This window comes from Equus przewalskii, chromosome 1 (assembly GCF_037783145.1).
Source record: "Equus przewalskii isolate Varuska chromosome 1, EquPr2, whole genome shotgun sequence".
Lineage (NCBI taxonomy): Eukaryota > Metazoa > Chordata > Mammalia > Perissodactyla > Equidae > Equus > Equus przewalskii.
Window position 1 is genome coordinate 35,540,506 of NC_091831.1, and position 22,995 is coordinate 35,563,500.

Sequence of the window (22,995 nt, forward strand, 5' to 3'; positions counted from 1 at the left end):
TGCTTTAGGAAGACAGAGCATTGGGGATCTCGGAAAGAGTAATTCTGCTGGAATCATGGCACACAAGCCAAAATGGTAGGGGTTCTTGCAACCACTGCCTTTGGGATCCTGGGCCTCCCTCGCTCTCCTGCAAACCTGCTATGTGACCTTGGATAAGTCACTCCCCTCTCTGGGATTCTGTTTCATCAGGAAGTCAAGGTTGGACTAGATAAGCCATTCTCCATGTTCCGGAAAACACCAGAATGCCCTGGAAAGCTTGTTAATAATGCATATTCCATGCTCCCCGCATGCTGATTTCAGAGAGCTGGGGGAGGCCAAGGAATCAACATTTTCAACAGGCTCCAGGGTCGAAGTGATTTCCTGGACCCAAATCTCACAGCTCCCTCCAACCCTGGCATTCCCTCAGTTGTCCGGTTTGGGGAGCAGAGGGTAGCCAGGAAATGCTGGCAGCCAGCCAGTTCTGTTTAGGAAAGTGTAGCCACAAAAGCAAGCCAGATGGCAGGAGGAAGGGCCGCTCAGGGAGGGCTAGATTCAGTGTCCCTCAGACAGTGCCTGTTGGATTGAACTGGACTTGAGGAGACCTCAGTCCTAAGACAGTGGGCAGGACGGAGAACCTGCCTCAGCTCAGCCCGTCTCCTGCCCCACTCAGATGCTCTAAACAAAGGTTACAAACTAGAATTGTGTTTGGCCCACACAGTGTTATTTTTTTTTTTAATTTTCCAACACTTAAAAACTGGAAGACTTCATATGTGAAAATTCCGGATTTCTCTTGGAAAATCTGCAGGATGAGCCAGCCGGGACCCACATCCACGCAGGACGTGGGCTGGAGCTGAGCAGCTGCGCCCCCTTCGGGTGAAGGCAGCATTTCGTGGCCCGTACAATCCCGCCCGCCGGCTGCCTTAGTCACTCACCACCTGGCCCGTCAGAGGGGGCTTTTGAGTTGGCTCCGAGTCTAAAATTTGCTCTGGGATAAAGCCAGAGCCGCAGAGAGCAACACACTGGGAGAGCATGGCACCGCCTGCCCCTGAGGATTATGGAATTGCCTCTGGACATGACGTTTTCACCCACCGTAAGAACATTGTTAAGAAATCAGCAGAGTGGAACTCACTGCTGTGTTTATGGCAAGGTTGCTGTCGAGGCCATGCGCCTGTATGTCACATGGTTTCTTCTCAATGACAGCACACTGGAGAAATCTCCTTATAGTCTCCATACCCGGATTGCGATACTGGGGTTTCTCTTGAAGATCAGCTGTATTTGTAAATCATGTGAATGGTGCACAGGATTGTTCCTCTGTGCTCAGCACCAACCTCAGGGCTCACCTCTCAGAAGCACTCCATGGCCTGCCCTGGGGTCCACCCTTATGAGTGGCCCCATTTTACTTGTTTTACTACTGCTTTCTCCTACTTCTTTTTTATTTATTTTATCTTAGTATAATATTTGTATCTTTGAAGAGTCAGACCTTCAATCTTTATTAGAATAAGGCAGCGTTGGGGGCTGGTCCCATGGTCGAGTGGTTAATTTCGAGTACTCCGCTTCGGTGGCCCAGGGTTTCGCCGGTTCGAATCCTGGGCGCAGACATGGCACTGTTCATCAAGCCATGCTGAGGCAGCGTCCCACATGCCCCAACTAGAAGGCCCCACAACTAAAAATACACATCTATGTACCAGGGGACTTTGGGAGAAAAAGGAAAAATAAAATCTTTAAAAAAAAAGTCAGGGTTTAAATTCCTCTACCCTACATATACCTTGATTATAGCACTTCCTACAAGGTACTATACTTACCTGTTTAGATGTTGGTCTTCTACTAGATTGTGAAGATGGTGCAGCATTTTATTATCACTGTGTCACTGATGCCTAGCCCAGAGCCCTGCATATAGTTGGCATTTAGTAATGTTTATAGAATGAAATTAAAGATGTTGGAAAACTGGAAGAGGTTGGAAAGGTATGACAAGGCACGACCTGTCAGACCAGAGGGATGGAAGAGACCAGCTGCTGTGTCCTGCCATTTTTCTCTCTAACTGAAGGAACATCCCATTACTCCAGTTATGTTATCGCTTAAGGATATCGAGTTTGGAGAATTCCTAAGGGTTTTCTTTTGGCATAGTGGAGAGAAGATGGACTTTAGAGTTGACTTGGAGTTTGAAACCCAAGAATGTCTGTCTTTTTTTTTTTAATGATTGTGAGGATTTTGCTTAACCCTTCTGAGTTTTGTGTAGTTTCCGGTTCTGAAGTATCCTTAACTCCCGTATCATTTGACACTGTACGTGAACCTTTAACTCTCTAACACTCCTTTCAGGATAGAAATCTTAGAATACTTATCTATATACGTATAGACTAGACATATGAAAACATTAAATAATTTTATTCTTTTTTCCTTTATATTACTAACAGTAGCCCAGTGTTAAGCATTTTAGAAAACCTGAAGAAATAAAAAAATTTGGGGTTTACACATGTATGTATAAAAATATATATTCAAATAAGCAAATATCTGCTCATTACGTTGCCCAGCTTTAAGAGTGCCAAAAATAAATAAATAAAATATCTGGAAACCAAACGAGAAGGCTAGATAGTTTTGTTAAAATTCATTTTAACAATTTTAGCCAACCAACATGTGCTAAGGAAATTCAAGTTAAAGTTACAGCCAGCTAATATGACAGAAAACATTGTGTGTGGCTACTTAGGAGTATTCCTTAAGTAGAATCTGCATTGTGCTTAGAACATAGCTAGGTTTACAGTTTCAACAGTAAGCAGCAAAAAAGATCAAGAAAATTCTCAACTTTTCTAATAACCACTCTATAATAGCAAGGAAAAAAATGGAAAAGGTACCACCATCTTTTAACAATGGACTCAACTGTAGGTATACTGTAGGTATACCAAACACTTGGGGAAAAAATGCTAATATGGTAAGATCCTTGGTTAATTGTCTTTGATTTTAAAAAAGCCACAAAACATAAAATACTTGCTTGCCAGTGTAACAGATTTAACCCATGAGCAATAACCCAAACCATCTTTTCTCCATCAAGTACTTTAATAGTGCAAAATGTTAGTCGTCTCAGGTCTCAGCATTCGCTGCTCACCACATGCTGTCACTGAAGCCTGGAGGTATCGTTGCCAAGGAAAATGCAAAGTAGCCAAAAAAATACAATGATTCACTCCTAAGCCAGAGTCTCAAAGTAGACAGGCAGTTTCTTATATAAGAGATGAAACAAGTAATTCAAAACGTCCATAAGCTCACATAAGATACAGTACTGAATCTTCTGACACAAAAACAAAGGCTAATTACATTGCTACTTTGCACAGTATTCAACATGGACAAGCAGATCGCGATGTTCGGTGGCGGGATACTGTATGTTGCACTTGGGACACTCCACCAGGCTTTCATTCAGTGCAGCAGAGGGACTTTTTGGCGAGGCAACTGTTCCTCTGTTTTCAGCCTCTCCTTGGACAGTGAATAATGGCTCTGTGAAGGCAAGCTCACGAGGCTGCTTCTGAAAAATAAATGTCAGATGAACACCGTTTGTATATAAGGCTGACCGTTCAACAGTTGTAACTGCTTCCAGAGGCTCCAGCTGCTTCAGCCCTGCAGACAGAAATTTCTTTTGAATCTCTGTTCATCAGTATTATGGCGGTAACATACAAGGTGGTTATAAATTACCCAAATTACCCAGGAAGGGCTAAGCCTGGGTGTTTATATGGATAGGTTTTATTAAAATGCTTAGAGCCAAATGTTAAGGTAGGCCTGTGTGCAAGGCTGACAAAATTTGGTAGTTTTGTAAAAGAGGGTCAACTTCATCAATAAAGAACTATATAGAATTAATTAATTAAAGAATTTTAGCAGATCAAACAGGTTATACACAGAAACAACTAAGATATGGTATAATACCTTTGTGACTTTCCTTTTTGATGTTTTTTTTCTGAAGAACTGAGAATAGTCAGTAAAGCTTAAAAATGAGTATTTTACAGTATACTGTGAAGATGATAGACAATAAAAGCACAAAGAAAAGTACAGGAAAATTATGGATTCTTTTGTATACCCTCTGGCTTTCAATACTTTGAAAAACAGTAATTAACAGAAATGAATTACAAATTTCAATTTCAAATATTATAAATGGTCAAAATCAATGACATACTAAAGAACAGAGCCAAAAATATATTTTCTGTCTTTTATTCATAAAGAAGTTACAAATGATTTTTTTTTAACAACTGCTTTTTTTTCTCTTCTGAAAACTGAAGAATTCTACCTGTAACGTTTCACCATCTGCAAATATTCTGCAAGACGATATGTCAAATATGTGCTAATGGGACATACACACACACAAACACAGAACCCAACAGGTTTGGTCCAAAAGCTTATTAGTAAGATGAAAATAGGTAAGTCAAAACCATTTCCTAATAGGAACAATGTTATTTAAAAGGTTTGTTTTAAAAGATTATGTGTTCAGTGTATCCCACAAAATGTGCTTTAATTCAATACACCTAAAACAGTGTATTAACAGTAATCGTCCATCATCCTTTCAAAAAGCATTTCTTTCTTTCTCTTTAAATAGAAAAACATAATTCCAGCTCAGGATCTATGATTCTCCTCCCTCACCCTCTCCCTCTGGGATCACAGCACCCAGGAGGTTGGAGGGGATGACCCCAGGCACTGGTGATGTAATCACCACCAAGAGATTCATAACGTCCCTCTTGCTGGTGCTCTGAATAGATGCTCAAAGGGCAATTGATTCAAATGAGGCAGAGGCTCTGCCTGTTGATTTGAGAATCAACATTCTTTCAGCTGTATCCTCCTAGTTTGGTTTGATATATAAATGGAAAGATGGAAGAAAGAGAAAGAAGAAAATAAGTTTTAGTTTATCCATTCCAGACTCACCAAGAATTCCAACTGTGTTATTTGATTTCTTGCTTTTCGGAGCTCTTTAAGAATTACATGCAACTGATGCTGCATATTTTGACGGTCAAGTTTTTCATTTTCGAAGTCTAAGGTACATGCCTGCATCTGGAAAAAATGCCCAGGACAAGACAAGTACAGCTAGTATACACTGTCCAGTTCTCTTGACTGGATGCTTGCATTTTTTTCATTAGCACAAGAAGCAAACATCTGTTGTATCATCAGAGCAAGAATTCATTTGAGCACAGTGAGATGCTGATAAACAAAGAAGCTTATGGTTGAGGATTTGGTTTATCCAAGGGGCAAAGCCAATGCTTGAGGTACAGGTGAGTAAGGAGCAGCTTGAGAAATTACTGCTTAGAATTTGTCCTCTCCATCCTCCTTTTTGTGGGGAAGGGGGAGAAGGGAAAGAGATGGCTATTCCCTGGTTTGGAATATATTAAAAATCTCTGGTCTGTATTGTGAGAATGAATGGTGTCTCTCTGAGTTCTACTGGAGGTTATAAGATAGCACTATTATGGAGATCTTGTTAGAACTACTCTTGTAATTGGAGTAGGAACTACAGAAGCCGTTTGGGGAAGAATAAAATTTGCCAAGGCAAACATCTACCTGTCAAGAAAACTGCCATCTCATCTCAGAGAAACTGGTTTAGCCTAAAGACAGTAATAGGAATATATGGCTAGCATAGATAGTCACAGTAAGCATTTAAAAAAAAATTTTTTAACAACATTTTTCACAACTTTCAAATGGTCCACAGAATAGTGTGAACATGAGGGAAAAAAAATCCCATTTTCTAATGGGTAAAGTTGAATTTAGAAGCAATGTCAATGAGTACCTGTTGTTCCAACAGAGCTACCCTTGTTTGTTCTTCTTGCTGCTTTAACAGAGACGTGTAAAGAAACTGGACCTGAAGGATGTAAACAGAGCCAACAGCGTCATATCCGAGCTTTTATCGCTTGACCTGGGATGCACGAAAGGCTCACAAGACTCACATCCCTAACCGGGACAACACCCGCTAACCCGGACAACACCTGCAAGTCGGGGTGAGTCACTCCAGCTGGTGGTTTGATGGCTATCTGTGCACCTGAGCAGAACCACCCAGGTGGACAGTTCCCTGAGGCCCAGACTGAAAGCTGATGACCATCACTGAACTCTACATCGGACACGCCCACTTTCCTGGAGGTTCTGACATCTATAATACTTCTCAGTGGGATACAAAAGCTAGCAGTGCCTTGCCTCCTTGGCCACAGAGTTGGAGAAAAATTCTCAATCATTTTTGCTTAATCTTTCGTAAATATCACTGCTTGCACCTGTAGGGAGAAGTGCGGGTGGTAAAGACTAAGAAGGCAAATGTTACAGACTATTTTTTCCCCTCTCTCAACTTTTGGAGGACTTAAAAAATTCCTACTCTACTAGTAGCAATAACTAACATTTACCTAGCCCTTTAGTTTACAAAGCACGTTTACACTCTCTCAGTTGACCTGCACAAAAGCCCTATACGGCAAGAAGAGGTAATTATTATTAATGGACACACGAATAATCTGCAAGCCAGAGAAGTTAGCTGATTTTCCTAAGGCCACACACCCTGACCTAGAGACCTTGTATGGACCCCAAGTGATGTTTCTTCCATTATTCTATGGTGCCAAGCAAAATTTAAATTGAGGTTCTGTTGAAGTAGTATTCAATTCTAATAATCCTAACTTACTAACTCCAACATTACTGAGACAGACCTCCTGGCATAAAGCTGTGAGTATGATGAGAACGTGGAAGGCGTCACATGAATTAACGTGAGCACAGCATCAGCAGCACCAGCCTAGGAATCAACCTTGAGTCCGTCTTCACTTCACCTCTTTTGAGTTCTTACACATATTTACCTCCTCCTCATTCAGAGACTTGTGTATGTGATTTCCTCTGCCAGGAGGAAATTCCCACAGTCACTCACTTCCCTGGTTCCTTCTTGTCACCAGCTCTTTGTCCAAATACCATCTCCTCAGTGAGGCCTCCACTGGCCCCCAACTTCTCCTTGTCAAATTACCCTGCTTTATTTGCTTTAGTTTACTTGTTTATTTAGGTACTTGTTTATTTAGGTACTTGTTTATGGTCTGTTTCCGATCTAAACATGAACTCCCAGGAGGGGGCAGGAGCTTGGTTTGTTCCTTGCTCCTTCCTAGTGGTTAAAATAGCCTCTGACACACAGTAAGTACAATGAAAATTTTGAATTATGAATCATGGAAAACCTTACTGGTGAGGCCCACCTGAGATAAGAGCTCTTCAGATCTCTTCTTCTCTTCTTCAAGTTTTTCCCTAGCAATATCATTCTCTTCCTTGAGCCTCTGGATTTTCTCTGTTTTATGCCTATCATCTTCCAGATGTTGTACATCTGCCTTTCTTTGTGAGCATAACAGTTGATTTAAATCTTGAACTTCTTTTTGGGTTTCTTCATATTTTCTTCGAAATTCACTAAGCTCAAAACTCAACTGAGTTATGGTTTGTCGTTCAACCTCAAGATCTTTTTTTGCATTTGCCAAGAGCTGGTTGTAATATTTTTGCTTTTCTTCTTGAAGACAACCTATGACAAACACAACAGAGTACAACTCATTTTATAAAACAGATAATATTCCTGAAAAGATAAACATGAACAAGAACATGTTTCTATAAACAAGATCACCTTACAAAATGCAGAGTCAAGAGACAGGGTTGATACGTGACAGAACAAAAAACAGAAGTTCAGGTACATTATTTGAAGTTATAAAACTAATAACTAGAAGAACTAAAAATACTAACATAACTATTCTTTGGGGGAGGAAAAGTCACTAATATCTAAAGAAGATAAATCAACAAAAAGGGATATAAGCTCACTATTTATAGATAAGGTGACAATTACCAAAACTAAAAACAACAATGTTAACTGCAGCTGCCCTGATGGCAAGAGGAAATAGGGATTAGGATGGGATGGGAAAGGTGGGCCAGAGACCTTCTAGACTAGTATTAAATTATTTTAACAAGCATTCATATTACTTTGATAAAACACACACACACACACACACACACAACTATATTACCAAGGAAAAAAATAAGACTTAGCCCATAACTAAAATCCTACTGTTTTCTTTTTAAAGATTGGCCCTGTGCTAACATCTTTTGCCAATCTTTTTTTTTTTTTCCTTTCTTCTCCCCAAAGCCCCCCAGTACACAGTTGTATATTCTAGTTGTAGGTCCTTCTAGTTCTGCTATGTGGGACGCCGCCTCAGCATGGCTTGATGAGTGGTGCTAGGTCCGTGCCCAGGATCCAAACTGGCAAAACCCTGGGCCATGGAAGCAGAGTGCACGAACTTAACCACTCGGCCGTGGGGCCAGCCCCCTAAAATCCTACTTGTATATGTAGTAAACTTATAAAGGTATTATAGTAGTAACCTTGTCCCCTTAGGGATAAATAGCTTTGAATTATCTCTAGAGACATTCCTTTTACATTTTCTTTTTAGCATTAGCTTCATTTTAAATATTTACATGTGAAGCTCCAAGATTATGAGCCTTGCTCACCTTTCTTATCCTTCTCTTTATATAATTCCAGGCTTCAGTCCCATTAGGGCTGTCAGTCATTTAAATGAGTGTTTTGCATGGCGGTTTCTCTTTTCCTAGTTCATCATCTGGAACTGCTGATCCTATTTCCCAACTATAAAGGGAGAATAAAGACCCTTCCTGCCCCATCTCTTAGCGTTCCTGTGAAACTCAACTGAGATCAATGTCAGGGAAGCTGCAAAGCACTTGACAAAAAGATAGCGTCATTCATGAGAAACTGTATCTCACTTCTACAGTGAGAGTCAGATGATTGAAGAATCATCTAGAAAATGTATTCTTTCTCCTGGGACCGATATGAATAAGTGCTGAAGGGAAGTAGAATAAAAAGATAATCGGTAACAAGGCCAGCTCTGGGGGAATAACGTTGGAGAAGGACTTTGAAGGAGGGAAGGACACGCACAGCGGGGAAAATTTAATGTGCCTTCAGAGCTGCCAGACATCCTTTCACCCCGTGCCTTATGCCCCCTTTTATCAGAAAACAATGGGAAATAAAACAGACTTGGTAAAATGGCATTTCTTGCTTCAGGGCTAAAAGACTTGCTTATTTTACTTCCTAACATATATCTATAAAAATCTAAATTTGATGAATCTCTTCTTTTGGAAAATGTCAGGCAGGCCTAGCCCAAAAGAACATTTTTATAGCTGTACCTTCTGATTCAGTCTTTTTTATCTGCTGTGGGAGTGAATGAGCAGCTGTTTCCGATTTCTGTTCCAACTCAAAGATCTTTGCTAAAAGTCCTTTTACATAGACCTCTCGCTGCTGATCATACACAAGCCACTGCTGATTTTTCTCCAGAGCCTTAAAATGAAAATGAAAGCAAATCAATAATAAAATTAGAAAACCAAAATCTTAAAATGGACAAGGGAGCCCAAGTGATGCAGTCTTTTCCAGCATGTAAAAACTGTTATGGCTCATATAATAGAATAATTCCAGGCAAGCACTGTATGGCTTACAACACAGAAATACATTCTAATGTCACACACCTTCAGAATACATAATAAGATGGTGAAGTCACATTTATACAGGGTTAAGTTCATTTGTCTGCAATCTCCTATACACTACTTGCTTTATATCTGTGTCGATGTCGTTCTCTGTAAACTAGAATGCCTTCATGTCAGAGATGGAGATGCATGCACTGTTGAGATACCATTTAAGAACGAGCTATTTGAACCCAACATGAGACTGCTCGGGAGCTCCCCCTGGACGGACAGAGACTCTGCAGGGTTTGCATCCTGGTCTGACGGTGCCCCTGCCCCATCCTGCTACCTTCCTTTTCTTTTCACAGATGTTGCTCCCCAGGAAACTGCTGGCACTCCTAACTCCATCTCAGTGTCTGCCTTCTGGAAAATCAAAAAGCCACTCCTCCTCTTTATCATCAATTTTCATCCTTTACATCTTTTAGAACTCAATTAAAAATTCCAAACTGGGATCACTCAACTGGTTTGCATAGGGGCTTAAGAACTCAGTAGTTATATATCTCTCTCTAAATATTTTTAAAAATTATTTTAGCGATCATCTTCAGCTTTTTATCTGTTTGCTGTGTCTCTCAAATAAACAGTAAATTCTTTCAAGTGGCAGACCATGCTTTTATGAGTGGATTCCTAGCTTTTGCATATAATATATACTCAGGAAATTATTTGGATGATGGGATATTAATAAAATAGGCAGTGTCTGCTTAACTTAGCTGGCTACATGGAAGGTGGCTCACCTTCCTGTCCCTGCTAATATTAATTTTCCATTTCAGTTACATCTTTCCCTCAAGAAAGTAGATATGTTCTTGTATTGGATATCTATCTTATGAGGCCACCTAGCATAAGTTTGAAAATCTTATCACATCTACATTTTCTGTGGGTCACACCACCTGATCTGTGGCAAGATATTAGCAAATATTCACATAAGAAACCACTTTAACCTTAGTGGATAAAACAACGTGGAATATATGGACAAAGCTGTATAGATTTATGAAGTGTCTTTTTTTTTAAAATGAAAAATCCTATCGCTATTATTGTTAACTAGGACAAATTCATATATCCTCTAACTCTCACTGTTCCTCACCACCCGACCCTTGGAAATTCAGCCAAAGGCAAAGCCAAGGAATCGGCCCGGGCAGCCCAGCATCCCCAGCAATCACACGCTACCTCCTAACCTCCTAGGCCCAGTTTTGCTGGGGGAGGTGACTGTTTTGTTACTGAAAGCAGGGCACAGATTCAGGTTGAAAGCTAGCAAAGAAGACGATTCATCTGCTGGTGCTAGTGAAAAAAAGCCCAGAAATTCTTACGCAGCACCAACAATGAGATTATAACTGCTCTCTCCTTTCCAATCTAGCTGTTCAGTCCAAGAGGATGGGATTGGCCCCCTTTCGTTCTAAGTTCCCAAGAGGCTGGGAAATAAGTCTCAGTGACTATTTGTGTATAGAGGGCATGCATATCTAAACCTGATGTCACACATGTAAAATGTTATGGATGAAGGGTCCCGGAAGGAGGCACACATAGTGATGTTAACACCCCTTCACAATGGCCAAACTCTTTTGCACCGAGCCCTCTGCCCCTGCCACTCATGCTATGACCTGTCTGCCCCCAGAGGAATGCCTGCTTGAGCAATGATTCCCAGTTGGATCCCAGTAAACTCTGATTAGTTTTGGATTAAGAGAAAATAGGAAAAATGTGTCCAATGGTTTTTTTCTCAACAATAGAAATCCTCAGCTGGAGGGTGATTTCCCCATTGGGAAAGTGAGAGATGGAGGCCATCACCAAAAGCTTTAGGTTAATTAACACAATGATCACTCTATATTAGGGGCAAAATAGCTACCCCAAATAAGTTCAATTCAGCCTCTTCTTTGGTCCCCAAAGTGATAAGTCATTTAAATTATAACAATAACTGAGAATTTTTGAAAGCTTCATGACACCACTTGCTAAAACTGAAGCTATCTTCCCCTAGGCTGACAGTAAAATTGTCCATATCTGCCTCTTTCCATCTGTTCAGGGTATAACCTGGCCTTTTCTCTCTTCTACTGCTGCACTGTTGTCTACACAACTACACACGCCCTCTGAGCCTTACTTAAACTCTTGCCTCTGCCCAGAGTGCCCTAGAACCCCTTCCTATGTCACCTGCCCAGATAAATGCCATCTTTTCAGCATGTTCCAGTGAGTCCAGGCTTGTCTTTCAAGTCTCCTCACCACAACTGCCCTCACCAAGCTCCCTCTCCTTTGTAAGCCAAGAGTACATGTTTTTTAAAGATTTTATTTTTCCTTCTTTTCCCCAAAGCCCCCCAGTACATAGTTGTATATATTTTTTGGTTGTGGGTCCTTCTAGTTGTGGCATGCGGGATGCTGCCTCAGTGTGGCTTGATGAGCGGTGCAGTGTCTGTGCCCAGGATCCGAACCTGGGAAACCCCGGGCCGCCGAAGAAGAGAATGTGAACTTAACCACTCAGCCATGGGGCTGGCCCCAAGCCAAGAGAACTTTTAATGTCCATCCAATCTATTTGGCACCTTATACTCATGCTCTTGATTGCCTCCTGATTATTCTTCTTAACTAGATCATGAGGTCCCAGGACAGCTGGGGCCAGGCTTGTTGAGATTTTTTTTTTTAAACTTCAGTGCATGTGTTTACTGTTTCCATAGCAAGTGGCTGCCTAATGAATATTTGTGAATGACGATGACATCAGGAGTGGGGAAAGTGACTGCAAGAATCAGCAAGCACCCAAGCAAGTCTTTTAGCCCCAAACTGCAGTTTGAGAGTATTCAGGGAGCAAGGAGGGATGTGAAAGAATCCAGCAGTTCTTCACACCAGCAGAACATATTTAGAATGATTCCAAACAATCAAACTTTCAAAAATCTACTAATCATTAACTAATATCTGAAAACTGGCATCTCACTCTAGAGGGGTGAGATGGGCTAAGTGGTATGGAATATATTGGAAGTTTTTGGTTGTATATCAGGGTATCCTCTTTCAGGCAAAAATTCCATCTTTCAAAGATATAGACAGTTGAGCTCCGTGTCCAAAAAGATCTAAATACATGGAAACTCTAACTCTAGGGAGTTCTTCCAATCTTTGCTGGGCTGCTTCCATGAGCATCCTGCAAACTAATGAGCAAAGCTTCTGGGTATGTGGCTTAAAGGATTTTCAATGCCTGTTTTCTAAAGAATTAGGAAATGGATTAGAAAGACAGAGGTAGCCTCTGGAATCAAAGACTTAGTTCAGGGTCCTCCCTCCAGCCACTTGACCAGACACTTTTCTCTCTGCACTTGTCAGGCAGTTATAACATTAGTTCTCCTAATATGGCTCAAGAGTTCATTTATCAAGTGGAGGTACTATATAGGCACTCTGTATTATATATTCGAATTTAGTTGATAAGAAAGGTAGCATTGTATGACTCAAAAAGTATGCATATATCCAAATACTTATAAATCATGTGTGAGATGCTAAAGATATCTAATTTTATACCGCATTTTAAATTTGTCCAAAGTTAAGAAATATTTTAACATAAATAATTTAAGTCAATGTTGGATGGTCATGAAAATGTTCTTCTTTTAAATAAATTTGTCCATACATTACTTAAGTATGAGGAACAAGACTGTATTAAGATTTGAGACAATATTCCAAAGGGCCACATGATGGCGATGTTACTCAATAAAGTAGTAACATTTCTTCACTCCTGACCTTTCCACTGCCTCTTATGCATCTGCTCTCTTCTCTTAATAGTGTCAATAATAAATGGATTTGATAGCTATCAATAAATGTTGATATTATTAGCTGTGCATCTTTAGAGTCCTCATTGCGTTAGTTATCTCTTCCAGCTTTGTGTCATCTACGAATTTGTTAGACATGCATTTAACATTTCCATCCAAGTTATCAATAAAAATACAGAACAGCAGTGGGCAAAAGTGAAGCCCCGTGGAATGCTACTAAAGCTCTTCCTCATAGTTTGACAGGGATCCATTAAATATTCCTTGGGCAAAAATTCTAATGTAGATCAAAATGTTAGCTTATACTGGAGGAATAAAAAATGTGGGTCAATTGATAAAAGTGGAATATGGATGGTAGATTATTTAAAGTATTGTGTCCATGTTACATTTATTAAAGCTGCTATCTGTACTAAAGTCATGTAAGAGAATATTCTCATTCTTAGGAATATACATTGAAGTATATAGGCTTAAAGGGCTGTGGATATATGCAACTCACTCTCAAACGGTTCAGAAAAAAATATTTGTGTGTATGTGTGTGCATGGGGGTGGGGAATGAAAAGAGAGCGTGTAAAATGGCACAAAATGTTAACAATGGCTGAATTTTGGTAAAGGGTACATGGGCTTCTCTGTACCTTTTTCATTCTTGTAACTTTTCTGTAAATTTGAAATTTTTTCCAAATAAAAATTTTAAAAATAATTATTAATCTTCTCTAAATTCTGTGTTTAAAAGTCAGATTTTTTAAATTAAGAGCAAGAGATACCTTTGATAACTGCCTTTTAGCTATTTGGTTTCAAAGTTTCTGACACTGGACAATGTTTATAGCATTAACTGCATGTAATTATTTCAAAATGTTGGCCAGACCTAAATGGTAGCTGAGGAATGATGCAGCTAGGCCTTAAGAAAGGTAAACATAGGTTTTTAGAGCTTCTTTTAGCATAACAAATACTGATTCTTAAAATAGGTGGGCAAACTTCTACAGGAAGTTTTGTGGTAGGTTGGAGGAGGGGTATGGGACCAGAATTGCTGAGCCCTCAAAAGTCAAAGAATGTGACAGTGTGAAGTCTATGGGAAGTGAGAGGCACTGCTCGGTCTAGACCACCATTTGAAGGTGAGCTGGGTTAATTTTCACTCCATTTGTCTAAAAGCCTTTCTAAGGTAAACAGAGCAGAGAAGTACAATGTGATCCTCAAATAAGCTGGGAAGATAAAACAGAACAAAAAGATTGAGCATAAACGCATAACATTTCAAAGTTAATTTCATAAAAAGAATCATCATTATCTAAAAAATAATTTGTTATTTGAAGGAGTGAGTGCTGAGAAGCCTAAAAATTACATATGAGTTTAAGAAAATAGCATATATTCTCAGGTACTCTGCTAAAAGAGACACTAGTAAAATTCAAGGAACTTTGCAAGATTCTAAGATTCAGACATCCTCTGAAATGTTCTAGATGTTGAGGATAATACATGACATAAAAAATTTGATAGTTCTTTAAAAATTATGTTTCTTCTTTATTTTGTTACCTCTAGGTAAATTATTGTGATAAGGGTACTGTAATGCCCCACTATACAGACACTCAACAGATTTAAATTCTCTTGAAGATCAAATAGACCTCAAGGTACACTTGCTAGATAAAATAAACCAGAAATCTTAAGAGCATACTTAGATCAGTGTAGACAGGCCAGTAATATGTCTAGAATCAAAATACCTACCTAGTGGCTTAATAATTAAAGAATTCTATACTTTGTATATCTAATCTTAATACTTGAAAAAATACACTGTGAAAAGTAGTCCTGTGTCCTCAATTTATTTAATTCCCAATGAAACTCACCAATCCATTTAAGACATGTTTGAAATAATACAGCTTCCTCATATATCTGAAATAACTTCATGTCAAACTCTAGAGAAACAAGTATTGAGTTTATAAGAATGTGTTTCCTTTTCAAACTATGAAAGCAAATCCTGGTTCCAAGGGAAGAATTTCAAACTACAGAGTACATCTTGCACAGATAAACTAAAAGAGAAGAAACTACACACTAAATAATAATTAATTAATAAAATAATAATAATTAATAATAAAATAGGCAAATTAGAGTTCGATGGAGAGGGGACGTTGTTGAAGTACTGGGGAGCGATGGGTGATTTCAAGGGCTTCCTTGCCTAATGAGACCGCGCTCAGAGGAGCCAGCCTTCTTAAAGGCCTGGAAAGAGACGAAAAGCTAGTAACGTAGAGAAATGATCTCAAATCACTCAGTTCTCCATCTCCTCAACAGATTTTTCCAAGTCACAGCATCAATGCTTTGAATTTTCATTAGTCTTCGTTAGCCATAACTTAACAAAAGAAAAATGAACTTACATCTTTCAGCTGTATTTCCATTTCATGAATATTACTCATTGATGAGTTGAAACAGCTTGTAGCCACAGTCTATAAATAAACCAATATTAGTTAACATGATAAATTTAACGATAGGAGTTTCTTAATTATATTTAGTTCCATAATAATACAGTATACTTCACAGGGGCATCCCCGAATCCAGATGTAGTACATGCTGGTGAACCAAGATGCCAAATGATGGGTACCAGGAGAATTAGGATCTCCTGGAAGATTCCTAAGCAGATTAGAAACCCTGAGAGTTCAGATCTAGCTTGACTTCTAAAGTCCTCTGGACCCCAGGATCACCAGAAAAGCCCTCAGTGCATATGAATAGCTCAGTGGTTTTCACCAAAAGAGACAAAACAAAACAACTGGGCTATTTAAATGAAATCTGGAAAATATTAAATTGTCAAAAGATTAAAGTTGTTTTCCAGAATTATATTTGTACTAGTAATAGTATTAATTAGTATTAGTTCACATAGATTATATGGAACTCAAAATATAATTTCTTTACTTTTTTCCCCTTCATTTTCTCATAGAGAAAAAAAGAGAAGCAGATGGTTAGGTGGCCAGGCTAGCCAATAAAACTCATAAAAAGCTGTATTTCAGTCTTTTAACAGCTGTAAGGGAAGAGACTTGTATGAGCCCTGCGAGGAAGCTCCAAATATATTCTTTTTCTCCAAATGTGCACTAGACACTCACCCTAGCATGTAACCCTTTCACCCTCTCAATTTAGTCCTCTAGGTGGAAACTATGACAGAGATAGTTCACCAAACCCCTTTTCGTTTTGCCCTGGGCACATTATACACTGTTTTCCAGCCTTTCCTGTGGTTAATGAGGCCATGAGACTGATTTCTGTCCAAAGGAATGTGGGCAGAAGTGAAATATGCCAATACCAGGCCTGGCCCCCACATCTTCCCCCAATTCCCTACATGCTTTCTGTAGCTCACAGCTGTATATAGAGGCTCTGATGATGGACTCCACCCTAGTTGATGCTGGAGCTACTAAAAGGAACCTGGATCTCTGAATGACTCTGGGAGCAAAGCCACCTCCACCCCAACCTGCACTAGGCAGTGACATGAGGGAAAAATAAACATTTGTTGCATAAGACTCTGAGATTTGGAGAGTGTTTGTTATAGCAATTAGACATGCTGATTAATACAGAAATCAACAGTGGATAGCCCATAAAATTATTATAAGAATACGTTTTAAAAAATTACTTCTACCAAGATTTGCATTTCCATCTTCAAAAGTAGAGAGACTAATTCTTGAGCTTTAAAGATTTCATTTTTTTCCTTTTTCTCCCCAAAGCCCCCTGGTACATAGTTGTGTATTTTCAGTTGTGGGTCCTTCTAGTTGTGGCTAATTCTCAAGCTTTAAGGAAAGGTTTTAGTCAACTACTGTGGATCTGACTGTAATGTTTTATGAGTTTCAGCTCTATGGAAATTCTCTAGAAAAACTTAACCTCGTTGAACTTATCTGTAGAAACACTCACTTGCCCATCTATGAAAGTACATATAAATGTATAGGTCTGATCACTGTGGCTAAAGGGGAGATAAAGTACAAAGACAGACCCTTAACGGTATTGAGATATTATATCTGAAAACTACAGATTTTCTTCTATAGGTGGTATTAATAGTTGTAACTACAGTGTTATTCAAATGTCTAAATTTCCAAAAGAATCAAAGGTCTGATCAATAAGAAACCATTTTTTGAGCACTTACTATATGCCAGGCACTATACTAGGCAATTTACACATATTATCACATTTAATCCCCAGTGTTCTTATCCTGATTTTACCAATGTGGAAATTGAGGTTTAGGAGAGGGGTCTGGTGAATTCTAGCACTGTCTCTAAGGCTGGAGAGGTTAAGGGATTTCTTCAGGGTCCACAGCTAGCAAGTGGCAGAACCAAGATCTGAACTCGGATCTGCCTACCTACAAATCCTTGGTCTTTCGGCTACACTAGTGACTCTGAAACAAAAGTGGGGGAGAAAACGCACATGTAGTTAGGAAAAGCATATTTAATATTATAATTGTGTATCTCAAATATAAAAAATTAAAAAATGAAGACCATTGTTTCCATGATACGAACTACAGAAAAAGAGCTCAATAAAATCCTCTTGGCTACTGTAGATATACAGTGGATTCTGTATTCTGAATCTTCCCTTTGGCAAAACAGTGGTGTGGGGAGCAGAGCAAGCTATATTAACCATTTTTGCTTATGGAGAGGGTACTAGGATGTAAAAAAAATTAACCTGTTAGTATACTATACCGTTTCATCATTTGATAAGCATGTTTGAACAAACTCATTCTTCATAAGAACTACAAATTGTATCAGGAAGAAAAAAAATCTGGGTTTAAAGAAATGATGAGTACCTGTGACAAACGCAGTGTGCTGGCTTTGCCCTCAAGTTCGGCAAGTCTTGTAGTTGCAGCAGACAGCTGTTTTTTCAATACATCTGTCTCTTCCGACAAGGACTTCAACAGCTGTTCCCGCCTTTCACCTTCCTTTGTTTTCTCTTCCAGCTGTTCAAGCAAGGCAGTAGCGTTGTACTTGGCCTTCAGCTGCTCTCTGAGTCGCTGTATTTCTTTGTCCTTCTCCGTGAGTTGATGAGCATTCTTCTCCCTCTCAGCTTCAAGGACTCGAATTTTCTAGATATAAACTAAGAAGAATCTTAGAACAAAGCCAGGTCAAACGTGAAAGTAAACAATATACTACAACAAGCATTTATGAAGAGTTTATTACCTACCATGTCAGCATTATCCTAGATATCAGGGCCAAAAGAAGATGAAGCTAAGGTCTTATGCTCAGAGAGCTCACAGAGAGGTAAACCAATAGTTTAATGCAATGTGGTAAGAGCTATAGTTAAGATATATATAAAATGAATGGGACACAGACACGGAAAGGAGAAACCAACGCTGTTGAGAGTAGTGAGAAAAAGCTAAAGAAAAGCTGGCTCTCACATAAGTATCTGACAATCATTCCTCGATCATACCAGTTCTAATAACCTTAAAGGCTAAAAGTGAGTCACACCAGAGATACATGCTCACTGGTGAACTCCAGCAACAGAACTTAAAAATTACAGCTGGACAAAAATGCTTTCATTAACTTGCTTTTTGTTAATAAATGATTTGGTATCAAATCTAGACAGTGATCTTCAAAGGAGTGGTCAACATTTTCAAGGATTTAAAAGATAAAGAAGCCATGATTGTTAAACTGCTGCTGGCATAGAGAGACGACAGAAAAAATTAACAGAATGACTTACAGACTAACAAGGTAAAAATAACCTAAAACTAAAAACTTGCATTTAGGGGTAAAATAAGCAGTTGTTCTAATATAAAATGGGGAGATTGAGTTGGACGGTTGTGTAAGAATGATGAGGAGATTTTAGTTGGCTACAAGCTTAAAATAAGGCAGTAGTACGATACAGTTAGGGAAAAAGCCAAGAGAATTTTAGGCTTTCATAGAGTATAGCACCCAGATTAGTGGAAATAATAGTATCATTTCAACCTGTGTTTGCCACTGTGTACCATACTGGGTGCATAATTTAGGAGGGAGACAGGTGCACCACAAAGTGTTCAGGAAAGTGATCAGGGACAAGAAGCCAGAAAAGCTGAAGAATATGGGGTTGATTTACAGAAAAGTAAGAGGAAGCAAGATTTCCTCAAATCTGAAAAGTTGTCAATTGGATAAAAAATAGACCTGTTCTATGAAGCTTTAATAGGCACAATGAGAACAGGTAGAAGTTACAGGAAGTTTAATTTCAACTGATTATAAAGGAACAGAGTTGTGACAATCACTGCTCATCAAAAGTGGAATGAACTGGAAAGAGGTCTCTCAGAGAAGCTATTCGATTCCTTCAGAGACTGCAAAATAATCTTTATGTCTAAGAATTGGTGAAGAACCATTTCTCAGTGCTTGACTAAGTATTAACCTCAATTTGTGCTGTTAAAAAAATAATAAATCATTCCGTTTTATGATGTGCCTATAAAATAGAATTTAAAGGACCCAAATAATATTATTTAATACAGCCCATTTATTTTCTAAACATGAACAATAAAAATACTTTTGCAAATAAATTAAAATCAGATCACTGATTAAATTTTTAAATCCTTCCAATTCTAATAAATTCCTAAGTGCTTTACTGACTATGTCATAACAAACTATAAATTAGGGAATCTGAAATACAGTTTAACAGAACACAAGACGTCAGTATACGTAATGATTTTACCTCAAAAAAACCCTGAAAACAAAGATTAGTTGCAAAGCAGCCAATATACATGATAAAACGGGTTTGTAAACACTTACATTAAAATCTGAACTCCATTTAACACTACAAAATGATTAGATTTCTTTTTTTTACATTTAGTGAACTAACAGAACAACTAGATTATCATCATTGTTGGGAAAATACTTCCTCATTTCCTACAGTAAAGCTACTGTAATTTAAAGGGTTTATAAGGCCATTTACCTCCAAAAGTCTGTGTCTGTCTTTATCGGTCAGTTTTCCTTTTCCACTTGTGATTTCATCCACTGATGTTTTTAAAGCTGCAATTTCTCCCCTAAATTTCTCTAATGCAGTTTCTGATTTGGAGTTACCAGCCTTTGATCCCCATTTACTTTTAATTAAATCTTTGGGATTTCTGGAAGACATCTCTGAAACTGTCTGTAAAAATAAAAACACAATGATAATTTATAAGTTTGAGTTTTAAAAAATCAAATCTCAGGTCTGAAAAGGTCTAATAACCTGTCTGCTAAATAGAAGAACCTTTCTATCTAAAAGTGATATAGCCAAACCAGAGGGGTACAGGAGAGGGACTTGGGGAGGCTTCTGGCCTGCTAGTAATAATACATATTTTTAAATCTGGGTGTGGATACCTGGCGGATATTCACCTTTTAAAAAGAGGTCAACTTGTACACTTAAGATTTGTGCAGGATTCGAAATGGGTGTCATATTTCAATAAAAAAGTTTTGTTTTAAAAACTGGAGGGGTAATCAATAATTAAACCATTGAATGAAGGCTGAAAGAAGTAGATCACAATCAAAGACATATTTTACCCAGGAATAAAAACCTAGCGGGAAATAATATAATTCTGAGTACACAGGCATTGAAATATCATTACCTGATATAATGGCATGGCTTCTGTTTTAGAAGATAGGCCTAGTTCAAATATATCTTTTCTTTTTATTTATTTTTTTGCTGAGGATGATTCACCCTGAGCTAACATCTGTTGCCAATCTTCCCCTTTCTTGTACATGGGTCACCGCCACAGCATGGCCACCGACCAGTGGTTTGGGTCCACGCCCAGGAACTGAATCCCGGCTGCCCAAGCAGAGCACAATGAACTTAACCACTAGGCCACGGGACCAGCCCCTAGATCTATCTTAATAGTCAGTTGAGAGAGCACAGTAGGCAGAAGTCAGGAGACTCCAAGTGGAGACATTTATGGGGGAAAAAAAAAGGCACAATATTCAAGGAATTCAGGAATGACAGGAATGATGAATAAGAAGCCAAATAAAGTAAGAAGCTGAGTATCTGCTAATGGTATTAGATGACAGTTTAGAAGCAAGTGCAGAATATAAACTCTAGGAGGAAAATATATTGTGTAACAGACAGTACATATAATCAAAGTAGCTTTAATTAGGGAAGATAAAAAGCATTTTTCCACTTTATGGATCCTGAGTAAAATAATGGTGGTGTGACTAGGGAATCTAGAATATGAGATCATCTATCCATTCAAAAAATATTGGCCAGCCTACTATTCACTAGGCAGCATGACAGGTGCTAGGCATAAACTGGTAAAAGAAAAAAAAGAGAGAGAGAGAGACCCACTCCCTTACATAACCGAACTTTCAATCTAGCAAAGGAGACAGGCAATAACAAGGAAACAAATACAGACTCTCAAGTTGCAAAATAAATGCTATGCAGTGATAAAGAACAGTGATAAAGGACAGCAGTAAAAACAGGAGACCTACTTAGACAAGGTGGTGGGGGTAGGCCTCTCTGTGGAAGTGAGTCATCCTGTATGAAATCAGAGAGCCTGAAAATACTAGAACTGTACAGACTGAGTTGAACAGACCATCGATTAAAGGTTAGTCCTGGATTTTTGGCCATTCCAAGGTGAAAGACTAAGGTAACCAGGGAACCAGCTGATGCTATTGCAAGGTTGCTGTTTCTCAAGAACCTGCTGCCACAGAAGTTCTTTCCCACGTGCTTCTGTTCAAATCACGCTGTTGATTTGATCTAAAGGGTTGATAGGACAGAAAACGACTTTTCAGCCAAGTCCCTGAAACACAGAATGGTGGAACTCTATAGATCATAGAACTGGAAGGAAGCTCTGGACGTCTGCTTCCTGACCTTTAGACAGAACTTCTGCAGGGAACGACTATTCTTTCTAGCTTCTGGCCTGGTCTCTGCTAGGATCTCCCAGCTCCCCACCGTTGAGTCCTACCCAGCTCCTTTTCCTGTATTTTCTATTGGTCAGGCCAGTATTCTTAGGGTTCACTGTTCAGACATCACCCAGCCCAGCTGCCCCTTCTTCCGGAGGCCTTCCCTCTGCGAGCTCTAATGAGCCACATGGTCCACAGCGCACAATCTGGTACTCGGCTGTTACCCCCGTGCTTTTTTCATTTGTTCAACAACTGTTTCAGGGGCTGAACCTTGAATTATCTTTGTCACCCACAGAGCCTAAGAGCAGGTGCTCAAAAGATATTGATCGATTGGTGAAGTGATCTAAGACAGGCTGGACAGGAGGTGACTAAAGAAACATTTCACTCCGGCAAACTGCACAAGGCCACGTCGTCCTCGAGCGGAGGCACATCTTACAGAAACCCTCACACAAGATCTCCCACGGGGAGACGGACGGGCAGAGAAAACTGCGCAAAGCCACTTTTTTCTCGCCTATAAAATGAAGATGTTTTTAGAACAGACATGAAAGTGCTTAATCGGCAATTGCTGTACTAACAAAAAATCTTGGCCAAGTCACTCGGTCTCTCTGCGCCTGTCCGAAAGAGGATGATAATACCCACCAAGAAGTCGAAGGGAGGGATGGAAACCACGACGGCCGTGCGGCGCCCAGCCCGATGCCGGGCTCGAGGTGAGCGCCAGGGGAGGGGACTTCGATCAGGGCGCGCAGAGATTGTGAGTCCCAGCGGACGCGATCTGTCCACCGACACCGCCTCCCTCGCGGTCCGGCCCGCCCGGCCCCGGGGCGCAGGGCTCTGGCCGCCCCTCACCGCCCTCCGCGGTCGCCTCCCCGCAGCCAGCCAGCACCTGAGGCGATGCGCGGCGCTCGTGTCAGCCCAGTCACACCCTCAGGCGCGGAGGCCGCTTCCGGGAGTTTGAATCCCGCGGCTGCGGGGCGGGGCACGTCACTGCCGGCGGGGGCACGCCCGGCAGGAAGGAGGGGCGGCACGCGCAGCGGCGTCGCGGCTTCCTGATTGGCTGCGGGCTCCGAAGGGCGGGG

At 39.9% G+C, this 22,995-nt stretch overlaps 1 protein-coding gene across 9 annotated transcripts in view; it reads right to left on the reverse strand.

Moving 5' to 3' along the window:
• Positions 1-2,345: 2,345 nt before the first annotated feature.
• CEP55 (centrosomal protein 55) overlaps positions 2,346-22,995 on the reverse strand; it is a 30,799-nt gene continuing 10,149 nt past the window's right edge. Inside the window, exons 1-9 of one of the 9 annotated variants that reach the window (XM_070609573.1) lie at positions 22,803-22,984; positions 20,001-20,195; positions 17,905-18,180; positions 15,509-15,577; positions 9,115-9,265; positions 7,143-7,456; positions 5,723-5,794; positions 4,870-4,995; positions 2,346-3,579 (exon numbers count right to left, since the gene is read on the reverse strand). In XM_070609573.1, coding sequence (XP_070465674.1) covers positions 3,574-3,579; positions 4,870-4,995; positions 5,723-5,794; positions 7,143-7,456; positions 9,115-9,265; positions 15,509-15,577; positions 17,905-18,180; positions 20,001-20,183 — 1,197 coding nt within the window. In that variant the 5' untranslated portion in view covers positions 20,184-20,195; positions 22,803-22,984 and the 3' untranslated portion in view covers positions 2,346-3,573. Of the gene's footprint in view, positions 3,580-4,869; positions 4,996-5,722; positions 5,795-7,142; positions 7,457-9,114; positions 9,266-15,508; positions 15,578-17,904; positions 18,181-20,000; positions 20,196-22,558; positions 22,985-22,995 lie in introns of those variants that run through there. The other 8 variants (XM_070609537.1, XM_008520670.2, XM_008520672.2 and 5 more) reach the window with 8 other exon arrangements.